At 40.7% G+C, this 25501-nt stretch overlaps 1 protein-coding gene across 1 annotated transcript; it reads left to right on the top strand.

Annotated features, from left to right (window-relative positions):
• The first annotated feature begins 260 nt into the window (after window positions 1–260).
• On the top strand, window positions 261–23838 carry LOC130069978 (tripartite motif-containing protein 16-like). Its single transcript, XM_056234202.1, has 6 exons — window positions 261–1155; window positions 1933–2028; window positions 2116–2349; window positions 17634–17787; window positions 17938–17985; window positions 22457–23838. The coding sequence occupies exons 1-6, from the start codon at window positions 586–588 to the stop codon at window positions 22993–22995; spliced, it is 1641 nt and encodes a 546-aa protein (XP_056090177.1). The 5' UTR covers window positions 261–585; the 3' UTR covers window positions 22996–23838.
• Window positions 23839–25501: the final 1663 nt, after the last annotated feature.

A 25501-nucleotide genomic window follows, 5' to 3' on the forward strand; every position in this document is an offset into this window, starting at 1 on the left:
CATTTCTTTCTTTTTACTGTATCGAAAACGTACCGAACCGTGACACAAGTGTATCGTATCGAACCGAACCGTGAATTTTGTAAACCATTACACCCCTAATATTTATATATACATATATATGAATTTCCGTGTTATTGTCTTTGTTTTACCCTTTTTATAATCTGTATAAAATGTTAGGGAAGCACCATTAAGTTGTGTAAGCGTGAGTGTAAAGCTGATGTAATTTCCGGGCGCCCACTCTCTTTCGCGGGATGTCATGGCGATGAGAGGCACGAACCAGAGATTCTCCTTGTTAGAAGTGTCTGATGGGGTCTGTTATATTTTGATACAGAAACTGAGAGAAGCCGAGAGTAAATCACATCACAACTGCATCATCGTGTGGGATCTCTTTTATTAAGAAGAAAACAACGCAGACGGAAACTACACTTGGAGTGAGGAACCTGCTTTACAGAATTGCAGACACATTTTTTTCACACATCACTCAAACACAGAACCAGGAAACAGGAAACTCTTCAGTTCAGAGAAACTGAAACTGAAGTGCAGTTGAGCTGTTGTGTGTTTGTGTCTCTCTATTCAAGCAGTAAAATGGCAGAAGCCAGAATTTCTCAGGATGAGTTCAAGTGTTCAGTGTGTCTGGATCTCCTGAAGGATCCAGTGACCATTCCCTGTGGACACAGTTTCTGTAAGATCTGTATTACAGGCTGCTGGGATCAGGAGGATCAGATGAGAGTCTACAGCTGCCCTCAGTGCAGACAGACCTTCAGTCCAAGACCTGCTTTAGCTAAAAACACCATGCTAGCTGAAGTGGTGGAGAAACTGAAGACTAAACTTCCTGCTGACTGTAATGCTGGAGCTGGAGATGTTCAGTGTGACGTCTGTGATGGAAGAAAACGCAAAGCCGTCAAGTCCTGTCTGGGGTGTCTGGAGTCTTACTGTCAGGATCACCTCGAACAACATGAGAGTTTCGTTAAAAGAAAGAGACACAATCTGATTGATGCCACTGGACGACTGCAGGAGATGATCTGCCAAACGCATGATAAACTCCTTGAGGTTTTCTGCCGCACTGATCAGAAGTTTATATGTCTGCTGTGTACGATGGATGAACATAAAAACCACGACACTGTATCAGCTGCAGAGCAGAGGACAGAGAATCAGGTATGAACTTTAAACTAGACACTGATGAAATAATGTTGACACTATTTATATTGGTACTGGTATGATCAGGTAACATCATTCACACTGCAGACTTCAACTGAAGTGAACAGAAGCTGCAAGTGGACTTTCACTGCTGAGCGTATTTGTGCTCCACACTTAACTTATCACTTGGTGAAAATGCAAAGTAAACATAATTATCAACACAAACTTTTGTAAAACAGGCTTTGATGAAGCAACATAAAATAATAGAAAATATTCACAGATTGTTTGACAAAATATATCTATATATATATAATATATAATATAATATAAAAATAGCGACAGACAAAAACACTTTTCAGACCAGCAACTGGAAAAGGTACGACTTGGCTAGGAAAATAGGATCTGTCAGGGCAGGACACAAGGGGATAATTTCAGGCGGACAGAAGAGCGTACGGCCAAAGCAAACTCGTAACCACATGCTTACACGACAAGTAAGAGTGCATGAGAACGAGCGAATGCTCATCCTGTCCACAACAGAATACAAACACACGGAGCATGAATGTCCGAATCCCGGCACAGAACCGAAACCAAACTAGACATGAGTGCAGCACCACGCTGCAAACATGAAACAAGGCACACAGACAAGAGAACATACGCTCACACAAAGACAAGACAATACAGGAGAGTCAGGGCTATGGCACAAAACCAAGAATAAACTAGACCAAAGTGACAGAACCCTGACAGATATGTGACAGCATTATAAACTGACATCTCTGTTATTGATTTGTGGTGCAGAAGCAGCTGAAGGAGACACAGAGGTCGTTCCAGCAGAGGATCCAGCAGAGAGAGAAAGATCTTCAGCAGCTGAGAGAGGCTGTGGCGTCTCATAAGGTGAGTCTGGAGAAGAAGAATAGTTTGAGAAGTCTCAGTCAGGACTCACTGAAGCTCACTGTGTGATTGTGATGTCTGTCCTAACAGCGCTCTGCACAGACAGCAGTGGAGAACAGTGAGAGGATCTTCACTGAGTTCATCCGCTCCATTGAGAGAAGCTGTTCTGAGGCGACACAGCGGATCAGAGATCAGGAAAAGACTGCAGTGAGTCGAGCTGAAGGACAACTGGAGCGACTGGAGCAGGAGATCAATGATCTGAGGAGGAGAGACGCTGAGCTGGAGCAGCTTTCACACACACAGGATCACATCCATTTCCTGCAGGTAACAGAGATCTAGAAGAACAGGATCATAGTGAACTTGAGCAAGAGATTCAGAGAGAAACATTTCATGGGAGTAGAATGAGCTGTTGACTGATGTGTTGTGTTATATAATCTTAAGGTAGATTGTCGTCTGAGCATCTTGCTCTACAAAATTACACTGGTGTTTAAGGACAAGCATTAAGCTGGTTCATACTTATCTGACCGCTACCATTTCGTCTACTTAAATGGAGAAAAATCGATCATAACTTCGGCAAACTATGGAGTGCCGCAGGGATCTGTGTTAGGCCCTTTATTATTCTCAATATAAATGCTGCCACTTGGTAATATTCTAAGGAAACATGGAATTAGTTTCCATTGTTATGCCGATGACACTCAAATATATATTTCATCACGGCCAGATGAATACGCTAAATTATCCAAATTGACAGATTGTGTTAAAGATATAAAAGATTGGATGACGCGTAATTTTTTTTTATTAAATCCAGACAAGACAGAGGTAATACTTATCGGTTCTAAAAAACGTCCACAAAACCTTTCACAGCACGAATTTAACATATTAGGATGCCCTGTTACTTTATCCGCTACAGTAAAAGACCTGGGTGTTACACTAGACTGCAACCTGTCTTTTGAAAAGCATATTTCATATGTTACAAAAACAGCCTTTTTCCACCTTAGAAACATTGCTAAGCTACGTAATATGCTATCAGTCTCTGATGCAGAAAAGTTAGTTCATGCATTCATGACCTCGAGACTAGATTACTGTAATGCTTTATTAGCTGGTTGTCCTGCATCCTCAATAAACAAGCCACAGTTAGTCCAAAATGCAGCCGCTAGAGTTCTTACTAGATCAAGAAAATATGATCATATAACACCGATTCTATCATCACTTCATTGGTTACCTATAAAGTTCCGTATTAATTACAAGGTATTGCTTTTGACTTATAAAGCTCTAAATGGTTTAGCTCCAATCTATTTAACGGATCTTCTATCGCCCTACAATCCATCGCGCTCTTTAAGATCACTAAATTCGAGGCTTCTGGTCATTCCTAGGATATCCAGATCCACCAAAGGAGGGAGAGCATTTTCACATTTAGCTCCGAAGCTCTGGAATAGCCTTCCTGATATTGTTCGTTGCTCAGACTCGCTCTCCCAGTTTAAAACTAGACTAAAGACGCATCTATTTAGCCAGGCATTCATATAATTTTTTTATCTTACAGTTACTGTAAATTCGGCCTCTAATTCATAAACGCCAGAGGAGAACTGGCCCCGACTGAGCCTGGGTTCTCCAAAGGTTTTTTTTTCTCCATTGGGTCATCTGATGGAGTTTTAGGACACCATCGGGTCACTTGGAGTTTTTCGGTTCCTTGCCACTGTTGCCTTTGGCTTGCTCAGTTGGGGATATTCAAATTAAATGACCCATCATACCACTGATCAGCTCTACCAAACTTGGATGTCTTTTTCCAGTAATAAACATACACTGTTAAGTTGTTTTGATTGATACTGCGAAGCAGCTTTGATACAATCTGTATTGTGAAAAGCGCTATATAAATATATTTGACTTGACTTGACTTTAAAATAGACGACACTTATGAATGCATTTCAGCTCTGGAACATGTTCTGAGCTCTTTCTTCTGGGAGATATATTTAGCTGCCAAGCTCCACTAGTACAAAGAACAGTTCAAAACTTCCAGAACATATCTACTTTTTGGTAACACTTTATTTTGATAGTCCCCCAACAGATATTCTACTGACTATAAGTAACTTGGCAACTACAAGTCATCTTATTCTAACCTGAACCCCAACACCTATAACCTAAGAGTCAACTACAATCTACTAATACTCTCAGGGCTCTCAAGTTTCACGCATTCACTGTGAGACACACGCATTTCAACCAGTTCAAACGTTCACACGCCACACCTTGTATTTCTCACGCTTAGAAGTAAGGGATAACTTTACCCACTATATAATTAATGGACGAGGCGCAGGCATACGGAGGGAAGTTCTCTGCCGAGTTCATAGCTGCTGTCTCGAGTTATACAGATTTATATGCCACATACCAGCCAATCAGAAATTATAATTTGTTGTTTCCGGGTAAATTACGTGTTCCTGCTGCAAGCACGTTCGTTACTAGGCAACACTCGCATACACAGAGTGGAAGTTGGAAGAGCAAGATCTGATGAATGTCATTTGCGGTAGGTAACATTAACCCCTTCATTTTTTTTTTTTTTTACCATTTTGATTTCACGATTCTTGGACGAAATCTCTTGCATGTGATCAAAGACAGTGAGAGCTGATGTTGAGGAATATAACCAAATTCTTGCTAAATAATTTTTGATGCAGTCATAAACTCTCCAACTGCTTTTAAAGGGGTCATCGGATGCAAAATTTACTTTTATATGGTGTTTGCATATAAATGTGCCTTTGCCGTGTGTGCACACAACCACCATACAATGAAAAAAAAAATCCATTCACTCTTTTTTTTTTATCCTCAAAAAGCCTAAACATTCTCAATAATCAAGCCGTTTGGATTTTCTGAGCAATATGATGTCATATTGGTCATGCTCCGCCCACGACCACTAACGGACTATCCCGTATTAGCATATTTACGCCATCGGCCATTTGTATAGTCTCTCTGTTTATCCCGAGGTTTACCGCAGTCCGCCGGATCCAGGCCGTATCCAGATCTGATAAAGGACCAGCGCCTGGACACGAAGACAACGCAGTCCTGAAATGTTCTCTCCCCTGTGAAGGCCTCCCTCCCTTTACCTCTGTACATATAAAACGTTGTCGGGATAATTCGGTTCGCGTGGCTACGCAGACGCGACCAAAAAAGTTCTGTATTACAAATTTTGAAGACCAGACAAGTAGTTTGTTGAGGGTTGATTTGTGAAGGACTACACGCCTGCGCACATTTATATTCAAATGCGCATATCTATGGAGTGAACATGTGATGCGCATGCGCCGTCTGCGTTTTGGCAGGTTTGCGTTTTTGAGGTTTGCTCAGAGATAACGGATACCTATTACCTATTTGCACCTTTGAACCTATTTCAGGGAGTATGTTCTCGAGACACCAGGCACTGTTTTGTGCGCATGGGCGGCCGGAGCGCGTTAAGAGTTTTTCTGTTAGAATGGTGTCGTGACAGCGGCCCCTAAGTTAACAACTAATGATCTTCGCAACGAAAGTGAATAAATCAAAACTAACTTTAGCTGGACAATAACATTATCCTAATGCTGTTGTAAAGCCTATACAATCTTTTACGGTAATTTCTATTATAACTGTAATGCTGCTTTGAAACAATCCATACTGTTAAAAGCGCTTTATAGATGAAGGTGACTTGACTTGACTATAGACCTTATGCACCAGAGAAACAAGTGCGCAGCCATCTGTAGAATATTGTCTTTGAACTTCTGTTTTTGCGGTCGCTCTGTATATTTCTATGGCATCGCTGTAGAGGAGTTATTAGCTGGTGAAGTGGATTTACTTATTGTAGAGTTAACGAAAGTTATCATGAGCATTGTAATGTTTTAAGCAGATGTCTTAACAAATGTCAGTAGACCGTGAAGATTTTAAAACGAGCCGTTCATTCATAAATACGCATGATCGCTGTTTACATCAAAGTTACAACACACAAACATAAACAAATCTCATTACGTAAATAAAAATATAAAAATGCATCTGGTTACAAACATTTACACACAATTAATTTACTCTGATGATATTGTCCACCGAGGCAGGTTGCCAAGGCAGCACTTTACTGTCTTGTGATGACACACCCCATGGCAGTTGCTCATTATCATTTAAAGAGACATGGTCGAAACGGGTCGCTGTGAACAGAGCTATTTTTGAGGAGGTAAAAAGGGTGTTGTTTTACACAACCATTGAGGAATTTTAACCAAAGTATGTTACAAACTTTACATGAAGACCCTAAAGAATCATACCAACTTGTGGAAAATGGGCATCTGATGACCCCTTTAAAGGTGACCGGTTTGAGCAGATTTGGAAGGCTGTCTACGATTGCCAAACAGGTTTTAGTTCTTCCCCACTCACATGCAGATGCAGAGAGGGTGTTCTCCATGGTGGGTTTGAACAAAACCAAAATTAGAAACAGTTTGGCTCTGGATGGAGTGCTATCATCCAGCATGACAGTGAAAATGGCTGGCCTTGAGCCACAGTGCTTTAAGTGGGAGCCCCCTACCCCTGTCATCAAGTCATCAAAAAGTGCAACAAACACTTACAACACAAATCACCATTCATAAGCTAAATGTGTACAAACACATAAACACACAGACCCACACAAACACACAATTTGACAGACATGCTCAGGGCAAGTTGTTATGACTGAGTATGAACATTGAGAACTGCTGTTCAGTTGGCTCGTTTGGGGCAAAATTTCTTTTTTTTAAATTTATATAAATTTGTATTTTTTAAATATGTGAACTGCTAGGAACATTTGAGCGAATTTGGTGGGGCCGAGGGGCCGCTGCTGCAAATATTTGGGTGGCTCCTCCCCTAACAGATCTGACTTCAAACTTTTGATAAAACTTGAGAGCCCTGTACTCTAATGACAGTTAGTTGACATGTAGTTGCAAAGTTACTTATAGTTAGTAGAATGTTTAAAGGGGACTATCGAAATAAAGTGGAACCAACTTTTTTAAACCAAATTTTCCCTTCTGATTTCTTACATCATGGTGAAATTAATGGTACCAATTTTTTAGTAATGTTCACCAACGTTGATTCAGGTGATCTTCAAACCTGATGGATGTGCAGTTTCACAATTGTTTGACCGTTCCCTTGAGGATCACACCCATGATAATCTCCATCTTGATCACATGGTGCACTACCCAGATGACTTTCTGAGTGCCTTTTATCACGCCGGCCTCAAAGAGCAGACAGAGGCATGCTATTCTCTGAGTGTGTGGAGTTGGTACTCTCCAGCTGTGGCATCCCTAATACGGTGGTCCCGGTGCTAGCACTCATTGACCTACATATTCTGGAATGGACTCCTACCCATGCTTCCACCCTTGAGGTCTCTTCTTCTCTACAGGTCCCACCAGGCCTAATGGACTTTCTGGTTCTGAATAATTCCCTGACCCTCCTTCCTCTGCTGGTCCCACTCAGCCTCCTGGCTCCTTTGTGCCCGCTGATCCCATCCAACCTCCAAGCTCCTGCGTTCCAACCAGTGTGCGAAATACCCGTCAATATTCGGGGGGGTCCCCATCTCCCGATTGTTGCGCAATACCAATCTAAATTTTCTCTATGCAGTACCTGTAACATTACAATATTTCATGGATGCAAGCCAAGACAATCAGTCTATAGCCTACATGACAACACACACACGCACACTTAACAATTTTTAATAACATAATGTAATTGTGTAACAAAATAAGTTTATTTAAACAAATGTAATGTTACTCTGTTTATTAATGTTTTTACTCTACATTTGTGCAGTTTTTGGAGGATTTATGATATATTTAAAATTTATATAAATACATTTTTAAAAAATTATACAAAAGCAGCTTTTTTATGTAAAAATTTAATTTAACCCAAATTTCTAAATTTAATTTATGGGGATAACATGGATCATTTGACATGGTTTGGTGTAAAATATTTGCCCATATTTTGGAAAATGCAGTTTTAATAGAAGGCTATAGAGCTCCACTATGCTATTTGCTGTGTGACTAACTGAAAGATATCTTTTCACAAGTTTTAGTTGGATTCATATCTAAATATTATGAAATCACAATTATAACAATAAAAATGACTGTCAAAGTTTAGCATTTTTTGTCAATCAAACCTGAAAAAGATGTTTACAAAGAGAAAAGTTGAGTTTTTAGAGTTTATCTTTACTTCAGTCTTCTTCTTTTTTCATATAATTGTACAAATGTAATCTACACTTCAGTTACTAACTGTAACAGGACAGATATGAACAGTTATATTACATATTGAGAAGGCTCAAGGGTTAAATCAAAATAGACAAAAGATGCCTTGGCTCGACTTCTTGTGGTTGCCGTCCTGGTTTCCAGGAAGAAGAGAGGCGATGTCCTGCTTTAATCCAGCTTCTGACGAATGGAACTGGGTCGAATTTGTCCAGCGGAGGTCCGTTGAGATCAACAAACAGGAGTGAAGACAGGCTGTTGGTTGCGCGTCTGGTTGCTGGTGTTATTAACTGCGGAAAAGCCTGGTTCACACTCAGCTGACATGGGGAGATACGTGCGACTTGCTATGCACAGTCTTTCCAATGTTTTCCCCGGTGCAGTGCCCTGTAGTTTCCAGTCTCAAAACTGCTCCACGGCCTCCCTGGTTGGTTCTCCAAGCGCTTTCGCAAGGCTGTGTACTTCTGGTTCGCCATGCAAAATCAAGTCCTCCTGCTCTCCTGGCCAAAAATGCTTGTCAAGAGCTTTGAGCATCAGGACCAAATTTGAGTCCGGTAATCGCTAAGTTACGCAATCACTGATTCATGAAACCGAGACCTGTTTATTTTCGCCCTGCCTTCATTCAGCTCTACACCCTTAAAAAGGCCAGATGAGACAGACTGTTCAGCCTTCTTGGTTGATTCCCCCCCACCAGTAGTCTTCATGGCCGTCAAAACATTGATAGTTTGTTGGATGGCGAGACTTGAATCCACGAGTGACATTTCTCTTTTCTGCAGCTTGAGAGACAGGCTCTGGAGTTCACGCAGGATGTCAAGTCAAGTCAAGTCATCTTCATTTATATAGCGCTTTTAACAATGAATTGTTTCAAAGCAGCTTTACAGAGATAAACATATAATTTAAGGTAACAGATTGTTTTGGCGTTATAGCGGTTCTTGAATAATGTTACTTCCAGGTAAAGTTAACTTTGATTGATTCACCTCCGTCGAAATGATCAGACTTTAAACGCGAACCTGTGATTAACGCTGACGGCGTTCACATGCTCATTCAGAATTCTATAGTTATGTGCTTTTTAAAATATGTGCGCAGGTTTGTAATTCATACAACCCAGCCTAAACAAACTACTTTTCTTGCCTATAAATTTTGATACAGAATTTTGTTTTATTTTATCACTTCGGGGTACGCGAGCCGGAATTCACAGCGCTTTATCTGTAGAGTGGGAAAGGGATCCTCCATAGGGAGAGGATAGTGGATACTTCAGCACTGCATTGTCATCGGGTCCAGGCGAATCTCCTTCGTCAGATCTGGACACGGCCTGGATCCGGCAGGCTGCTGGAAAACCTCGGGATAAACAAAGACACTAATATTAGCGTAGATGCCATTCTTCTTATGATGTAGCAAGTACATCAAGATTTAAGGGAAGTGTTCCCAGTTCCGGCTGACCTAATCTATGCAGCCTAACATTGAATTTATAGAAGTCTATAATGTATTATGTGTATGCTAGGTCAAAGAGATGTGTTTTTAGTCTAGCTTTGAACTGACAGAGTGTGTCTGCTTCCCGGACAATGGTAGGAAGACTGTTCCAAAGTTTTGGTGCTAAATAGGAAAAGGATCTCCCACCTGCAGTCGATTTAGATATTCTAGGTATTATCAACTGGCCGGAATTTTGAGATCGCAATAGACGTGAAGGACTATAATGCGTTAAGAGCTCGCTCAAGTACTGCGGAGCTAAACCATTTAGTGCTTTGTAGGTAATCAACAATATTTTAAAATTTATACGATGTTTAATAGGGAGCCAATGCAGTGTTGACAGAACCGGGCTAATATGGTCATATTTCCTGGTTCTGGTAAGAACTCGAGCTGCGGCGTTTTGAACTAGCTGTAGTTTGTTTATTAAGCGTGCAGGGCAACCACCCAGTAGAGCATTACAATAATCTAGCCTTGAGGTCATGAACGGCTGGACTAATTGTTCCGCATTTCCCAATGAGAGCATATGGCGTATTTTAGATATATTTTTAAGATGGAAAAATGCAGTTTTACAGATACTAGACACGTGGCTTTCAAAAGAAAGGTTGGTATCAAATAGCACACCCAGGTTCCTAACCGACGACGAAGACTTGACAGAGCAGCCATTAAGTGTTAGACAGTATTCTGGGTTATTACGTGTGGAAGTTTTTTGTCCAATAATTAGAATCTCTGTCTTTTCAGAATTTAGTAGTAGGAAATTACTAGTCATCCAATTTTTTATATCAGCTATGCATTCCGTTAATTTTGTGAATTGGTAAGTTTCGTTGGGTTTTGAAGAAATGTACAGCTGAGTATCATCGGCATAACAGTGAAAGCTAACTCCATGTTTCCTAATGATATCTCCTAATGGTAGCATGTACAGAGTGAACAGCAGCGGTCCTAGTACTGAGCCTTGTGGTACGCCATACTGAACTTGTGATCGATAAGACATCTCTTCATTTACTGCTACAAACTGATAACGGTCAGTTAAGTATGATTTAAACCATGCTAATGCAATTCCACTAATGCCAACATAGTTTTCTAGTCTATTTAAAAGAATGTTGTGGTCAATGGTGTCAAATGCAGCACTAAGATCGAGTAACACTAATAGAGAGATACAACCACGATCGGATGATAAGAGCAAATCATTTGTGACTCTAATGAGAGCGGTCTCAGTACTATGGTACGGTCTAAATCCGGACTGAAAATCCTCGCAGATATCATTTCTTTCTAGAAAGGAACATAGTTGTAAAGATACTGCTTTTTCTAATATCTTTGACAGAAAAGGCAGATTCGAGATCGGCCTGTAATTGACTAATTCTGTAGGATCAAGTTGTGGTTTTTTAACAAGCGGTTTTATCATAGCCAGTTTAAAGGTTTTTGGTACGTATCCAACCACAAAGATGAATTAATGATATTAAGAAGAGGATATATGACCTCTGGAAACATCTCTTTCAGTAGCTTAGTCGGTATAGGATCTAACATAGAAGTTGTCGATTTAGATGAATTAACGAGTTTGCAGAATTCGTCCTCTCCTATAGCAACAAATAAATCAAATTTTTCCTCAGGGAGACTACAATGCACTTCCTGATGCGATACTGTGGTAGACGGTTGCATAGTTATAATTTTGTCCCTGATATTATCAATCTTATAAGTGAAGAAGTTAATAAAGTCATCACTGCCGTGTTGCTTTGACACTTCTGAGCTTGAAGCTTTCTTTTTCGTTAGTTTAGCCACTGTTTCAAATAAATACCTAGGATTATGTTTATTTTCTTCTAATAGGTTTGAAAAATAAGCAGATCTAGCAGCTTTTAAAGCCTCTCTGTAAGCAATCGAGCTCTCTTTCCACGAAATCCGAAATACCTCTAGTTTAGTTTTCTTCCAGTTGCGCTCCATTTTTCTGGCTGCTCTCTTAAGGGCCTGGGTGTGCTCGCTGTACCATGGTGTTGGACTATTTTCTTTAATCTTCTTTAAGCGCAACGGAGCAACTGCGTCTAAAGTCCTGGAAAAGAGAGAGTTAAACGTTTCTGTTGCAATATCGAGTTCTTCTAAGTTATCTGGGATGCTGAGATGATGAAACTGATTAGGAAGATTATTGATAAAGCAATCTTTAGTGGCAGAAGTTATAGGTCTAACGTATTTATAACACGGAGTCGGCTTTGCAGCCTTGGCTAAATGTAATTTACATGAGACTAGATAATGATCTGAGATGTCATCGCTCTGCTGCAGAATTTCAACAGCATCAACATCTATTCCATGTGATAATATTAGATCTAGAGTATGATTACGACAATGAGTAGGTCCTGACACGTGTTGTCTAACTCCAATTGAGTTTACAATGTCTTTAAATGCCAATCCCAAAGCATCTTTTTCATTATCTACATGTATATTAAAATCACCAACAATTAGTACTTTATCTGCAGCCAATACTAAATCTGATAGAAAGTCCGCAAATTCTTTGATAAAATCTTTATGGTGCCCTGGTGGCCTGTACACCGTAGCCAGCAGAATTCTCAAATGTGATTTATCGTTTACACTATATATTTTTACATTAAGCACCAATACTTCAAAAGAAGTATATTTAAAGCTACATTTCTTAGTGGTTTTGAAAATATTACTATAAATTACAGCAACACCTCCCCCTTTGCCTTTCAGACGAGGTTCATTTTTATAACTGTAATCTTGTGGGGTTGACTCATTTAAAATAATGTAATCGTTTGGTTTTAGCCAGGTTTCTGTCAAACACAGCATATCAAGATTATAATCTGAAATCATATCATTAACTATAAGAGATTTTGAAGTAAGGGATCGAATATTCAGCAACCCAAGCTTTATCATTTGCTCATCTGTATTATATCTGCTTTTTATTTGTTGAACATCAATTAAATTTTTAACCTGACGTTTTTTGGATTTCCAAATTCGGGGAACAGACACAGTCTCTATATGATGATATCTAGGTGAAAGAGGCTCTATGTGATGGGATTTATCTGACCTTGGTGACGTGAGGCCGCTAGCAGACGGTCGGTTTAGCCAGTCTGTCTGCTTCCTGACCTGAGCCCCAGATTGTCATGTTTTAGCTCTAAGACTATGAGCCAAATTACTAGAGAGAAGAGCAGCACCAGCCCAGGAGGGATGGATACCATCTCTTTTCAACAGATCAGGCTTGCCCCAAAAACTTTTCCAATTGTTTATGAATTTTATATTATTCTGCGGACACCACTTCGACAGCCAACCATTCAGTGAGGCCAATCGGCTAACTATCTCATCACTCCTGCGTACAGGAAGGGGGCCAGAGCAAATTACAGTGCCTGACATCGTACTTGCGAGTTTACACACCTCTTTAATATTAATTTTGGTGATCTCCGACTGGCGGAGTCGAACATCATTAGTGCCGACATGAATAATGATCTTAGAGAATTTACGATTAGCATTAGCCAGCACTTTTAAATTTGCTTTGATGTCAGGCGCTCTGGCTCTTGTGTCTCTTGTGGTTATAAGTGTTGCATCACGTACAGCGACCCATCCAGGTTGCTTAGAACACTGCATAGCTTTATATAAGGAATTCAAAGCATGTAATATGGTAGGTTACACTTTATTTTGATAGTCCACTTTAGACATTCTACTAACCATGTACATTTTCAACTACATGTCAACTAAGTCTCATTAGAGTATTAGTAGACTGTAGTAGACTGTCAGGTTATGATGTGGGTTCGGGTTTGGAGAACAAGTTGACTTGTAGTTGCCAAGTTATTTATAGTCAGTAGAATATCTGTTGGGGAACCAACAAAATAAGATATTATAATATATAATTAGCAGATATTAAGCAGACAGCCTACTAATACTCTAATGAGAGTTAGTTGACATGCAGCTGCAAAGTTACTTATAGTTAGTAGAATGTCTAAAGTGGACTATCAAAATAAAGTGGTACCATATGTTATTATGACTCCTTTATCTATTAGCATACAGTATCAGCTTTGAATTTGGTATATAATCAGTGTAAACAGGCTATTGCAACATGACAAAAACACCAAGAATGCTTTACTTTTAGTTAATTTCTTTATTTTGCCTTGTAGCTTGAACATACCAAGACATAAGACCAAATATAGAAAATGATATAACTCACAACACTAAAATTGACACACTCCTATTTAGTCCAAAACATCAGTGTAGCTAAATGCAAATAAACTATTGCATCCAAATGAAATTTTTAACACTACAGTGCACTTCCAAAACATTAAAATGCTCAAGATCTTTAGTGTAAATGTGAAGCAACTGACCAACTTATGGCATGTAACTTGTTAAGAACAAAATGCTTAGAAATAAAAAAATCCAAAGGGTGAGATCAGACTGGTTAACCTTCTCTTCTCTTAACACACTAGGTATGGGCCACAAAACATTTCTGGCTTCTTCTGGCTGCACTGCCTATGCAACTAATCATAGCTTATATACTGTAAGTCAACACATCCCAGACTCTCAAACCAGTGTAACGTTATAACTAAATGAAACAGTAACGTTACATGATCAACAATAATCCTGTAACCTGTTTGTAGACAACGGGCAGCCAGCGGCACGTAAATGATTAACGTTAACGTTACGTTAATCGACCACCACAAGTTTGGCAATTAAACAAACGCTCATTAATATTTCATAAGACAGTCGGAGTTAACCTCCCGTAACGTTAGGTAGCTAAAGCAATAAGCAAGCTAACGGTAGATGGTCAATGCTGAGCTAAACATGTTTACTCACCTATCAGGGTGCGTTTTCAGATGCCTGATAAAATTAGATGTAGTTGAGCCACAATCTTTTATTGTGAGACTGCATATTTTGCATTGAGCGCTTCTTTTGAGCGCGTCTTGTTTGAAGTTTTTGAACCCCAAAGCTAACGATGAATGGCACAGCAGCGGCCGGTGCAGTCGACATTTTTGTTTGTTATCCTCTCATGTGTGGTCGCGCGCGCACTGCCAGCAATAGGCCACGTAGTACGTGGTTACGTAGGCAGGTTATAGGTAACGGAGGGAGGGGGATAACAGCGAGCTCATCAGACGTTTCCTAAAAATAAACATTGTTCACGAGTCCCGCAGCTCGAGTCCGAGTCGAGTCTGAAGTCTTTCGAGGAAGAGTCTCGAGTCGAGTCTGAAGTCACTGTGTGTGGGACTTAAGTCGCACTCGAGTCCGAGTTTCAAACTCGAGTCCCCATCTCTGGTTCTGGTAGAAATTCAATTACATGTATTTTAGAATAAAAATATCTGCCAAGGACTGACTGACATGAAACGCAACCAATCACTGTTTGTTTTTTTCCACGTCATGTTTAGTGTGAAAATGTAAAGTCGATGTCCATACAATAACAGACATGCATCTAATAAATTATTAATTCAAGAACTTTGTGCAGGTTTTCTGCAAGAATAGAGCCGCGAACTTCACATACTTTTGAAATCCAGCATTCAGTTGATCCTGATAAGAGCTCATTGCCACAGTTGTAAATGACGGCGTTCTTTCACGATGGGTTTCAAATCACGGCATTTAAGGTGATGCGTTCTAAAATAACGCTCACCTTGTGCAGGACATGCAATAAGTCAGGAGAGGTGTTGTATTTAGCCAGAGAAGGCAAAATATGTGACAAGATTTGCTGAAATTTAAAGCTAGTTTGTAGCATACCGAATAAAGACTACTTTGCTGTTATTAGTAGGCTACTGTAATGTTATTTATTGTTAAATTATTGTATTTGGGTTAGGTGGCTTAGGTTTTATTGTGAATTTGTTATGTAAATTTGTTGTGTTTTGTATTTAGACTACTTATATTTATATATTTACTTTTCAATAAAAAAGCCGTTATTTAAAGTGCCCCTATTATGCTATTTTAAAGTTTCCTAATGTTGTTTTGGAGTTACCACATTTTCAATGATCACCACATTTTCAATGATTCTCAAACGTAATAGTGGCCCACAACTGATTAGCAGAAGTATTTCAGTAAGACAGTGATAACATGAATTAGCCAGTTAGCAGGAGACCTACACAAAATGAGAAAAGGGGAAGACTTGATAGTGTGTAATTGTGTTTAAATTTAAATTAGATTGGAATTATTAGAACCTTTTAAATTACAGTGGGTTACCATGGTGGAGAAGAGTGGAGCATTTTGTTTGGACTGATTTCCATATTTTCTACTGCTTTGGTTGAAGGAGCGTGTAAATCTTAGCATTTAAGATGCTAATATGTGCTGCTACCAAATAGCTACACTCAAAAGTAATCTAACTAAATTAACTAAGACTGAACATATAACTCAAAAAAGATTTAAATGAGTTAAATGGAAATGTTAATATCATGTTTAAGCAACGCACCTATTTTGTGTTCAAATAAAATGATAAAGGTTGGTTGACTTAACTTGGTTTGTTTAGATGGAATATAGGTGGCATGATTAAATCATGTTCATCCAATGAATTATTTTTTTGAGTGCAGGAATCAGCTGCAGTGTTTGAGGTTCAAGTTTTCCCTGGTGTCTGCGCGCGCGATACGTGGCCGGGCAATATGCTAATGTTTTATCTTGACGTCACAACGAAACGGCTTATGACTCGTTTGAAAAAACGAGTGCACTTTCAGATTTAAAACTTTGCAGGATGTTTTCATTCACTTAGGGCTATGTTACACACTACATGAAAGGTCATTTTCAAAAATCCATAATAGGGGCCCTTTAATGTCATTCACCAACGTTTTGAGGCTCTCTTGTTTTTTAAAAGTATCGGTTCAAGCACCGTTTAGGCACCGGTACCGTTTTAAAAGTATCGTTTTGGCACCGGTATAAAAATTTTAAAAAACGATACCCAACCCTACCCATATATAAGGATGCCGTTACCTCGACAAAATGATCTTGTTGCCACGACTTATTACCACGTTCCCACAAGTTAATTTGACTTTCCCACGAAAGTAAGTAAATAACTCGTGGCCACGACAAATCTAAGTGAACCAAACATGTCCCCTCCCGGTCACCGTAGTTTCTAAATATTGGTGTATCATGAAGTTGTAAGACAAACATGCGGTCTGTTGAAGCACTATTTTTAAGAAGCATAATTTATTTAAATTCAAGTGAATAAACATTTATGAATGACTTAGTGTCAGGAGATTTTTTCATGATTTACTAATTTTTAAAGATAATTTACATCACATTTGTAAATCGTTAGCCTACCACTTATTAATAATATATGAATGTATTGTCATGTTTTGTAAATGATTAGTTTGTCATTAACTAAAAACTTATAACTGAACATTATTGTAAAGTGTTAGCAGATAAGGTTATGATTGTTTAAAATATTTCATATAAGATAGATGTTGGTATATTACTGACCTTTAGATTTGGGAATGGATCACTTTCATGGTTTCTGGACAAATGTTTTTTTTTTTAAATGTGGTTATAACCAACCCAACATGGTATTTTGCTGTTGCTGTCATTATTATTATTTTATATAAAATTTCCATATACACTAAACATTTGGATTCATGATCGCAGTCTTTCTAATAAAATTTAAAAATGATATCTTTCTTATGCTAATATGTGTCTTGTGCTTAAATGTTCTTAGCACATGGTGATTTTTCTGCTAAAATGCAGTGTCATTAAGTTACAGTGTTAACTATTTCACCTGTGTCTGGAAACAACCATTAATGTGACACCACTGATGCGCTTGATCTGTTACATTTATTTTATTTTCAGATGCTTTATCATCTAATTGATTTCCTAGAAAGTTCACATATAGTGTAAATGGCAAACGCTGGAATTTGTAGCTCTAATATTATACAATGAATTTGAGCAGGGCTGGATTGAGGAGTTACTAAAGATTAACAAGAGCCGCACAAATCTGACAGTAGAGCAGGTTATTGATGAGGTGTGGAGGTGATGAGCTTTGATTTCTGTTTTCTGTAGAGTTTCCAGTCTCTCTCAGCTCCTCCTGAATCTACAGACGTAAATGACAATCCCTTCAGTTCTCTCTCCTCTTTTGATGGCGTGAGAGATGCTGTCCGTCAGCTGAGAGACAAACTGGAGGATTTCTGCAAAGAGAAGAAGATCTCTGACAGAGGTAAAGTCCTGGAGATTCTGCTCTCAGAAATGATCCTCAATCATCTCATACCCTGTAAAAGATCATATTAGAAATGTCTTAGGAACAGATGCAAGGATAATTTTCTCTTGACATGATAATCACACTCTTCACATCTGTTGATTTCCACAGTCACTTTCACCAACATTGTTCCCAAGACCAGGAACGACTTCCTACAATGTAAGTCACTAAGAAAACAAGCAGAAAACTCACCGAGTGTGTTCATGTTCTTCCTGTAGAAGGTGAAAGAAAACTTACTCGGTTACCTAACGTAACCTCAGTTCTCTCTAGATGAGGGAACGAGTATTGCGAAAGTTGCTTACGCTACGGGTTTTCTTGAGATCTGAAGCCAAAAATTATCCTTAATTTTGTATATATTGTCAACGCAGTGCGGCAGACAGCAGACCATAGCAGGCTGAATAAGCGTGCTCATTGACTGTCCTGCGGCAACTGCAGCAGCCTACCGCTGAGCCCCGCGTGACGTCGCGCCCTCCACGCGCCACAGCCCGCCAGAATGGGTGTGGCTTGCGTGTATAAAAGAGGGGCTCGACAGGCTGATCTCTGGTTTTCATCGACTGAAGCGAATAAGCTCAAGGCGCGAACACGGCAGGTTACGCAATACTCGTTCCCTCATCTAGAGAGAACTGAGGTTATGTTAGGTAACCGATATGTTCTCTTACGAGAGGTTCTCTCGTATTGCGTAAGTTGCTTACGCTACGGGAACCCCTTGTCAACGCCGTGCGCGCCGAGCATCCACTACATGCATCCCAGGGAAACCCACCACACGTGTGTGGGTCCAGGCTTTTTGTGGAGCACCACTCAGAGAACACTGACCATTTAGACGCGTAGAGCCTTCTCGTAGAAGGGGCTCTAGACTGTATGATCGTGTTTACGACCCCTTCTGGCAGAGCAACGGGTATTCGTTGATTATCCATGCATGCAGAGACCAGCGCTCCGGGTGGGGATGTCAAATCGATCCACCGGCTTGAGAGAGAAGATCTCTCCTCACTGGGATCGGCCATGGGGCTACGTGCGACAGCCTCACCAGCTCTGAGAACCAGGTTTGGTTCTCCCAACGCGGAGCTATGAGGAGCACTGAGTGGCACGTTTCCCTGATTCTCTTGATTACCTGTGGTAACAGCGAGATTGGAAGGGAAAGCGTACAGCGGGCAGCTGGGCCAGGTCTGGAGAAAAATCTCGGGCAGTGCGCGTTGTCTTTCGGCGCGAAAAGGTCGACTTCCGCTTTGCCGAAAAGGCTCCATAATAACTGGACTGTCTGAGGGTGCAGGGACCATTCTCCCGGAGGAATGTTGTCCCTGGACAGTCTAACTGGGCCGACATTGATGTGGCCTGGCACATACGCGGCTCTCAGTGAGCGCAATGAGTGATGGGCCCACACGAGAAGGCGTTCTGTCAGTTTGCAGAGATTCCTGCATCTGACACCGCCCTAGTTGTTCACGTAGGACACCACAGACATATTGTCCGAGCGGACTAGAACATGGTGGCCCCGTATGTATGGGAGGAAGCGCTTCAGCTCGTTCTCGACCGCTATCATCTCCAAACAGTTTTCGGTGTGAGACAGCTCCCACTGTCACTCCCTGCTGGTACCAGTCGGCCGCTAACCAGGGTCTCAGCGCTAAAACGCAGCTCTGAGACACTCTGATTCGTATGCCGCCGGATGCCCAGGCTCGGTGAGGCACACGAGCGTTCAACCAGCGTTGCAGCGGGCGCATGCGCAGCAGACCCAGCTGAAGGACTGCTGCAGCTGATGCCATACAGCCCAGCATCCTCTGAAATTTTTTCAGAGATGCGATGCTGCCTACATAGCTGGCCGTTTTAAACACGAAAAAAAAGGGCATCCAGGCTTTAAAAACAGGCAAAGTTAAAGTTATTAACTGAGCTCAGTGAACTTATCACACTCAAGTATTGAGCAGAGATGCTCCTGAAGCTCAGTGATCTTCACATGTACTGTTGAGCAGTGTTCCTGTCTTGTGCCTGCATGTCGCTTGCATCTACTGTGCTAAGTCAGGAGTGGAACAGGTCTTGATAGTTGCCCCTTATTGGCCCAACCAAACCTAGTTCCCTCGACAGCCTTCCTGACTTCCCCTGAATACATTTCAGGGACGTGGCATGATTGCACCCGCGTTCAAAAAACTGGACGGGTAGGTTCAGCTGGCTACCACAAGGATATGTGGTAGTGACCATCACTTCTGCAAGCACCCCCTTAAGATAAGGCAGTTGTGCTTCGCTAAGTTAGAAGTGGAACCTATTCGTTGAATGAGTCTTCTCTCCCTGAGGAGATCCCGAGAGCGTTCGGTCATTTCAGTGCTCTCTTTCCTGCAAGTTGGGTTGGAGTAGGCTGTTCCTTCACCCTCAATATGATGACGAACATCATATGCAGAAGTATGGGAAGCACTTTCTGATCGTCAGGTTCCTGAGGGAGCAGAGGTCATCCCTGCGCCCCTCTTTATCCTCTTGAATGAATGAATGAATGAATGATGCATTTATATAGCGCTTTCATATGTACTACTGTACACCCAAAGCACTTTACAATCATATCAGGGGTTCTCTCCTCAACCAGCACCAGTGTGCAGCATCCACTTGGATGATGCGATGGCAGCCACAGTACAACGGCGCCAGTGCGCTCACCACACACCAGCTATAGTTGGAGAGGAGAGAGAGTGATAGAGCCAATTCAGTGGATGGGGATTATTAGGAGGCCATGATTGGCTGGGGCCAATGGGTGGAATGTGGCCAGGACACCGGGGTTACACCCCTACTCTTTTACGAGAAGTGGCATGGGATTTTTAATGACCACAGAGAGTCAGGGCCTCGGTTTAACGTCTCATCCAAAGGACGGTGCTCTTTGACAGTATAGTGTCCCCGTCACTATACTGGGGCGTTAGGACCCACACAGACCACAGGGTGAGCACCCCCTGCTGGCCTCACTAACACCTCTTCCAGCAGCAACCTGGTTTTCTCAGGAGGTCTCCCATCCAGGTACTAATCAGGCTCAGCCCTGCTTAGCTTCAGTGGGCAACCAGTCTTGGGCTACAGGGTGATATGGCTGCTGGCTCTTGGGCCTATCTCTGGTGCTACTGCACTACAGAGACCGCCCCTGAGCCACTGCAGGCAGTGAGTTAAAAATTCTGTTTTTAAACAGTTCTCATGCTCGCATGGTCTCTACTAGAGGGTAGGGACTTGCTTGCTTTCGGTCAATGACTTGTGCCTGGAATTCGGGCCGGCTAACTCTCACGAGCTGAGACCCCGATCTGGATATGTGCTCATGGTTCCTACCTCTCCCTTCAAACTGGGACCAGGTGGTGAAACTGCAAGCGCTGCCCCGTAGGAGGCAGGCTTCATTGCGTTTATACGTGCACAGAATGCAAGCCTTAGAACCTCATACCAGCTCTTATCTGTTAAGGAAATCAGCAGAGAGGGAAGGCTGTTTCCAAGCGAGGTTGGCCCACTGGAAATGTGGCTGTCTTCATCTTGGTGAATATCCCGAGATGCACATGTCCACTTAGGTGGTGAGCTCCTCTTAAATGAGTGTGTGCTCCCGCCTAGGCGTTGACACAGAGTGCTTCACTGACAGATATTCTAGAGTTGGGGGCCGGGGCGACACCTGTCGAACCGCTGCTTCCCATGAAGCCAGTTTCACTGTAAGCCCGGTTCGTTGTGTCGGCTTGCTGCGCCATTCCCCTCCAATGGACTGGATATGTGCCCATTTTTTTTGCTCCAGTTGAGTTCCCTTTTTTAGCCGAACCCTGTCAATTTCCTTCATACCTTTATAAGACAGCTGTGAAATGTTTTGGTCAAATAGTGTTATGTGCTCGTCTGTGCAGCAACGACAGAACAGTTTCATGCCTTGCTGGATCTTTTGCCATTGCGTTAGAACTGGTTACACTGTTGTCGCTTGAAAAAAACAAATGGCGGCGGCGTGGGTGGAAACGTGCAGATTAAGGGGCGGTAATATTATAATAAGATCCCCTTCCTACGTCAGAAGGGGAGTGAAATCTGATCGGCTTATTTTTTGACATGCTTGCAGAGAAAGGCTTAACAAAACAAAATTAGTTCAATAAACAAATAATGTTTTGTTGAACCAACCTAATAGATTTAAGTTCCTGCTGTAGATAATAACTAGCAAATGCTAAAGACACTTATGTTTATTGTAATTGTATGTAACATACGGGATGAAGAAGTAAGAAGAGACTCGTTTCAGTGCGACACATAATGTTTGTCATGTCGCCTCTCACAGCCTGAACACAAACACTCTTCTGAACAAAACTGACATAACTGAAACGCTTTTACATATCAAACATAACTGAACATTAAACACTAACAGGCATTTCCTTTAAAAACACATAAAATAGCACTTAATTTCAACATTTACTCTCCTGGTCAAGACCTATGCAAAGCATGCTGGGAACTAAAAATCCACTGCCCAGTTTAAGTTAATTCAACACTAATTATTTAGGTAGTTCAAATGAATTAAGTAAACTTCAGTTTTGCGTATTAAAGTGGATTTTACACAATAAAATTAGGTAAAGACAAAATGTTCATTAAATGTGTGGTTTTAACTCATTTTAATTGTTTAACAAATTAAAAGATCAGATTCATAACTGATTCTGATATGTTTTATCTCCATTAGATTCCCATCAGCTCAATCTGGATCTGAACACAGCACATAAAAACCTTCATCTGTCTGAGAAGAACAGAGTGATTAAATTCACTGACACTTTCACAGTCCAGCCGTATCCTGATCATCCAGACAGATTTGATGTGTTTCAGCAGGTGTTGTGTAGAGAGCGTGTGTGTGGACGCTGTTACTGGGAGATTGAGTGGCGTGGGAGAAGTGTGTTTATATCAGTGTCATATAAGAGCATGAGCAGGAAGGGACGGTGTAATAAGTGTCGGTTTGGATCTAATGATCAGTCCTGGAGTTTGTACTGCTCTTCCTCCAGTTACTCATTCAGACACAATAACATAGAGACTGAACTCCCTGTAGAGCCCATCAGCAGGAGAATAGGAGTGTATGTGGATCACAGTGCAGGAACTCTGTCCTTCTACAGCGTCTCTGACACAATGAGCCTCATACACACAGTCCACACCACATTCACTCAGATGCTCTATCCTGGGTTTAGGCTTTATTCTAGATCATCAGTGAAACTTGTTGATGAATCAGAATAGACTGTAGAGAAATTCTGCCCATAATGCTTTAAGCTTCATGATAAATCAGTGACTGTCACACGCTGGCTTGACTAGATAATCCGAGATAAGAGGCTTGATGCAGAAAGACGATGAACACTTATATTTAATAAACATCAGGGATAAACAGCAACAGGAAACATTAAAACAAGACAATGAACATATAATGACTGAGGGGTTTAAATACACAAGATAACAAGAGACTAAATGAAGGACAGGTGATGGTGAGAAGTTGTCATGGTTACAAACAAGTGTTGCTATGGAAATGGAAACACAGGAACCGGGAACTAAACCACAGGAACTGAAAACCAAACACAAGACAAAATGAATTCAAAATAAGAGTCCATGAAGACAGAGACATACAGGTAATGGTGACAGTAGCAGTCAGATGTTATAGTCTCTTACGTTCTCCTCATTACATTAATACTACAGCTGAACTTCTGTCAGTGAAATAAAGAGAAACCCAGAAAAAACAGGCAAATATACCAACAGAGAAGAGGGAGGAAATCTGAGACACAATGAGACTCACTGCAAAAATGTCTGGATGAACAAATCCAAGACTTTCAACTCAAAACTGAATTTAAGACATTCAAAGATCTCAAAAGACAAAGATGCGAAAGTTAGAAGCAACAATGAAAGAAATACAGGAACAGAAAGTCAAAGTTGTGGGGAATAACACATATTCAAGAGAATTAATCAATCTCACAGTTTGTTGATCAATTCCTGTGTAAATGAAGGATCTCATGATTCTCAATAGAAACGTGTGTGTGTGTGTGTGTGTTAATTCAACCATACATCTGTTTTGTGCTTTATTTTCTTTGATTTAATTCAGTTTAATAATTTATAATCATTAGTCATATGTATATGTATTTGTCATTTGATTTACACTATGTCATCATTTATTCATTTTATTATTATTATTATGAATTTATGTCATTTATGTTTGTATATGTTATGTTACTTATTTCCCTGGCACTCTTGTTTAATCTTCTAACTGTGGGTTTTCACAGAATGTGTCGTGTGTTTGTGTAAATTTTACCGACTTTACATTGGCTTCCTGTAAAGTTTAGGATTGATTTTAAAATTGCTGTTTTTGTGTACAACGCTCTATCTGGTGTTGCACCAAAATACATTAGTGATGTAACAACTGAGACAATCAGACACATAACTATTTGTTACATTTAACAAATAAGCTGTAAAGCCCACTCTTAAGTAAGGAAATTTACCCCCAAAATAGGCAAGAGAGCAGTCGGCAGGGCGACCATTAGATAAGATGATGGCTACGTTCGAAACCGCATACTCGATGAGTAGGTACTTAATTGCAATAAGTACTTACTTAACGAGCGCTAAAAGAGTAGGTACTTTATAGCCTGATCTCGTTGAGTATGAATGCGAACCGGACATCTGCCATGTTGACGTTATCATGTGACCTACGACGCGTTATCACAAGTGCAACAACTTAAAATATACGAGCGTCAGGTTTAATTAATCTCTGTAAATATCTTGATATTGATGAAACTTGCTTAGGCTTATTTTGTGGTTTTGTTGAAGAAACAGCCCATTTATTTTGTGATTGTAGTATAACCAATACATTTATGGTCAATTTAAGTTCTTATATTTTTATTTTTAACCCTTCTAATGTGACCCACAGTTTTATCCTTAAAGATATAATTTTTTATTACAAAAACCCCAAATCGTCATCTCTTGAATATGTTGTTAATTTCTTTATTTTATATCCAAAATGTTCACCCACAAGCAAAAAGCCCTTTTGGGCCCCCAAGGGCTGTCCTTTATGATTTCCTCTTTTTCTTGTTGAATGTTTCATCCCTCAGGCTTGTAAATAACAACAACAAAAAAATCAGTTTTTATGTATTTTTCAAAGATATTTAAACTTGTCATTGTTCTTTTTTCCTGTGTATATAATCTTATATTATGATGGGTGCAAACCCATATTTATGTTTTCTGTCATTTTGATTGTTCATTGTTAAAGATAAAACGTCCTCGGGTTACGACTGTAATCCTTGTTCCCTGAGAAGGGAACGAGAACTGCGTCGAATGACACTTTGGGGGAACGCCCCTCAGTGTAGCGCAGGGGTGCCCAATCCTGCTCCTGGCGATCGACTGTCCTGCACAGTTCATCTCCAACCCTAATCAAACACACCTGAAGCAACCAATTAAGGTCTTCAGAGCACGTCAGGATCACTTGAAAATTAAAGGCAGGTGTGTTTGATTAGGGTTGGAGATGAACTGTGCAGGACAGTCGATCGCCAGGAGCAGGATTGGGCACCCCTGGTGTAGCGCCTCTGAACCATGAATGAAACTGAGCCGATCTCCAATTGGTGCAACGTCATGACGTAATGTGTGACGACACATAGGCGGAACTATAAAGGGACGCCGGCAAAACAAAATGTCAGCCTCTGTGATGAGGCAAGCGCTCCCAGGCAGGGGAAGGCATGGCCAAGGGACGCAGTTCTCGTTACCTTCTCAG

The sequence above is a fragment of the Rhinichthys klamathensis genome, unplaced genomic scaffold (genome assembly GCF_029890125.1).
Source record: "Rhinichthys klamathensis goyatoka isolate OS25496 unplaced genomic scaffold, OSU_Roscu_1.1 h1tg000018l_1, whole genome shotgun sequence".
Taxonomy (NCBI): Eukaryota; Metazoa; Chordata; class Actinopteri; order Cypriniformes; family Leuciscidae; genus Rhinichthys; species Rhinichthys klamathensis.

Bases quoted from the DNA above. Each gene is read 5' to 3' on its own strand.
- LOC130069978 (XM_056234202.1), top strand. From the start codon at position 586: ATGGCAGAAGCCAGAATTTCTCAGGATGAGTTCAAGTGTTCAGTGTGT. The intron at 1,156-1,932 runs GTATGAACTTTA...TTTGTGGTGCAG, and splicing joins AGCAGAGGACAGAGAATCAG to AAGCAGCTGAAGGAGACACA. The intron at 2,029-2,115 runs GTGAGTCTGGAG...CTGTCCTAACAG, and splicing joins AGGCTGTGGCGTCTCATAAG to CGCTCTGCACAGACAGCAGT.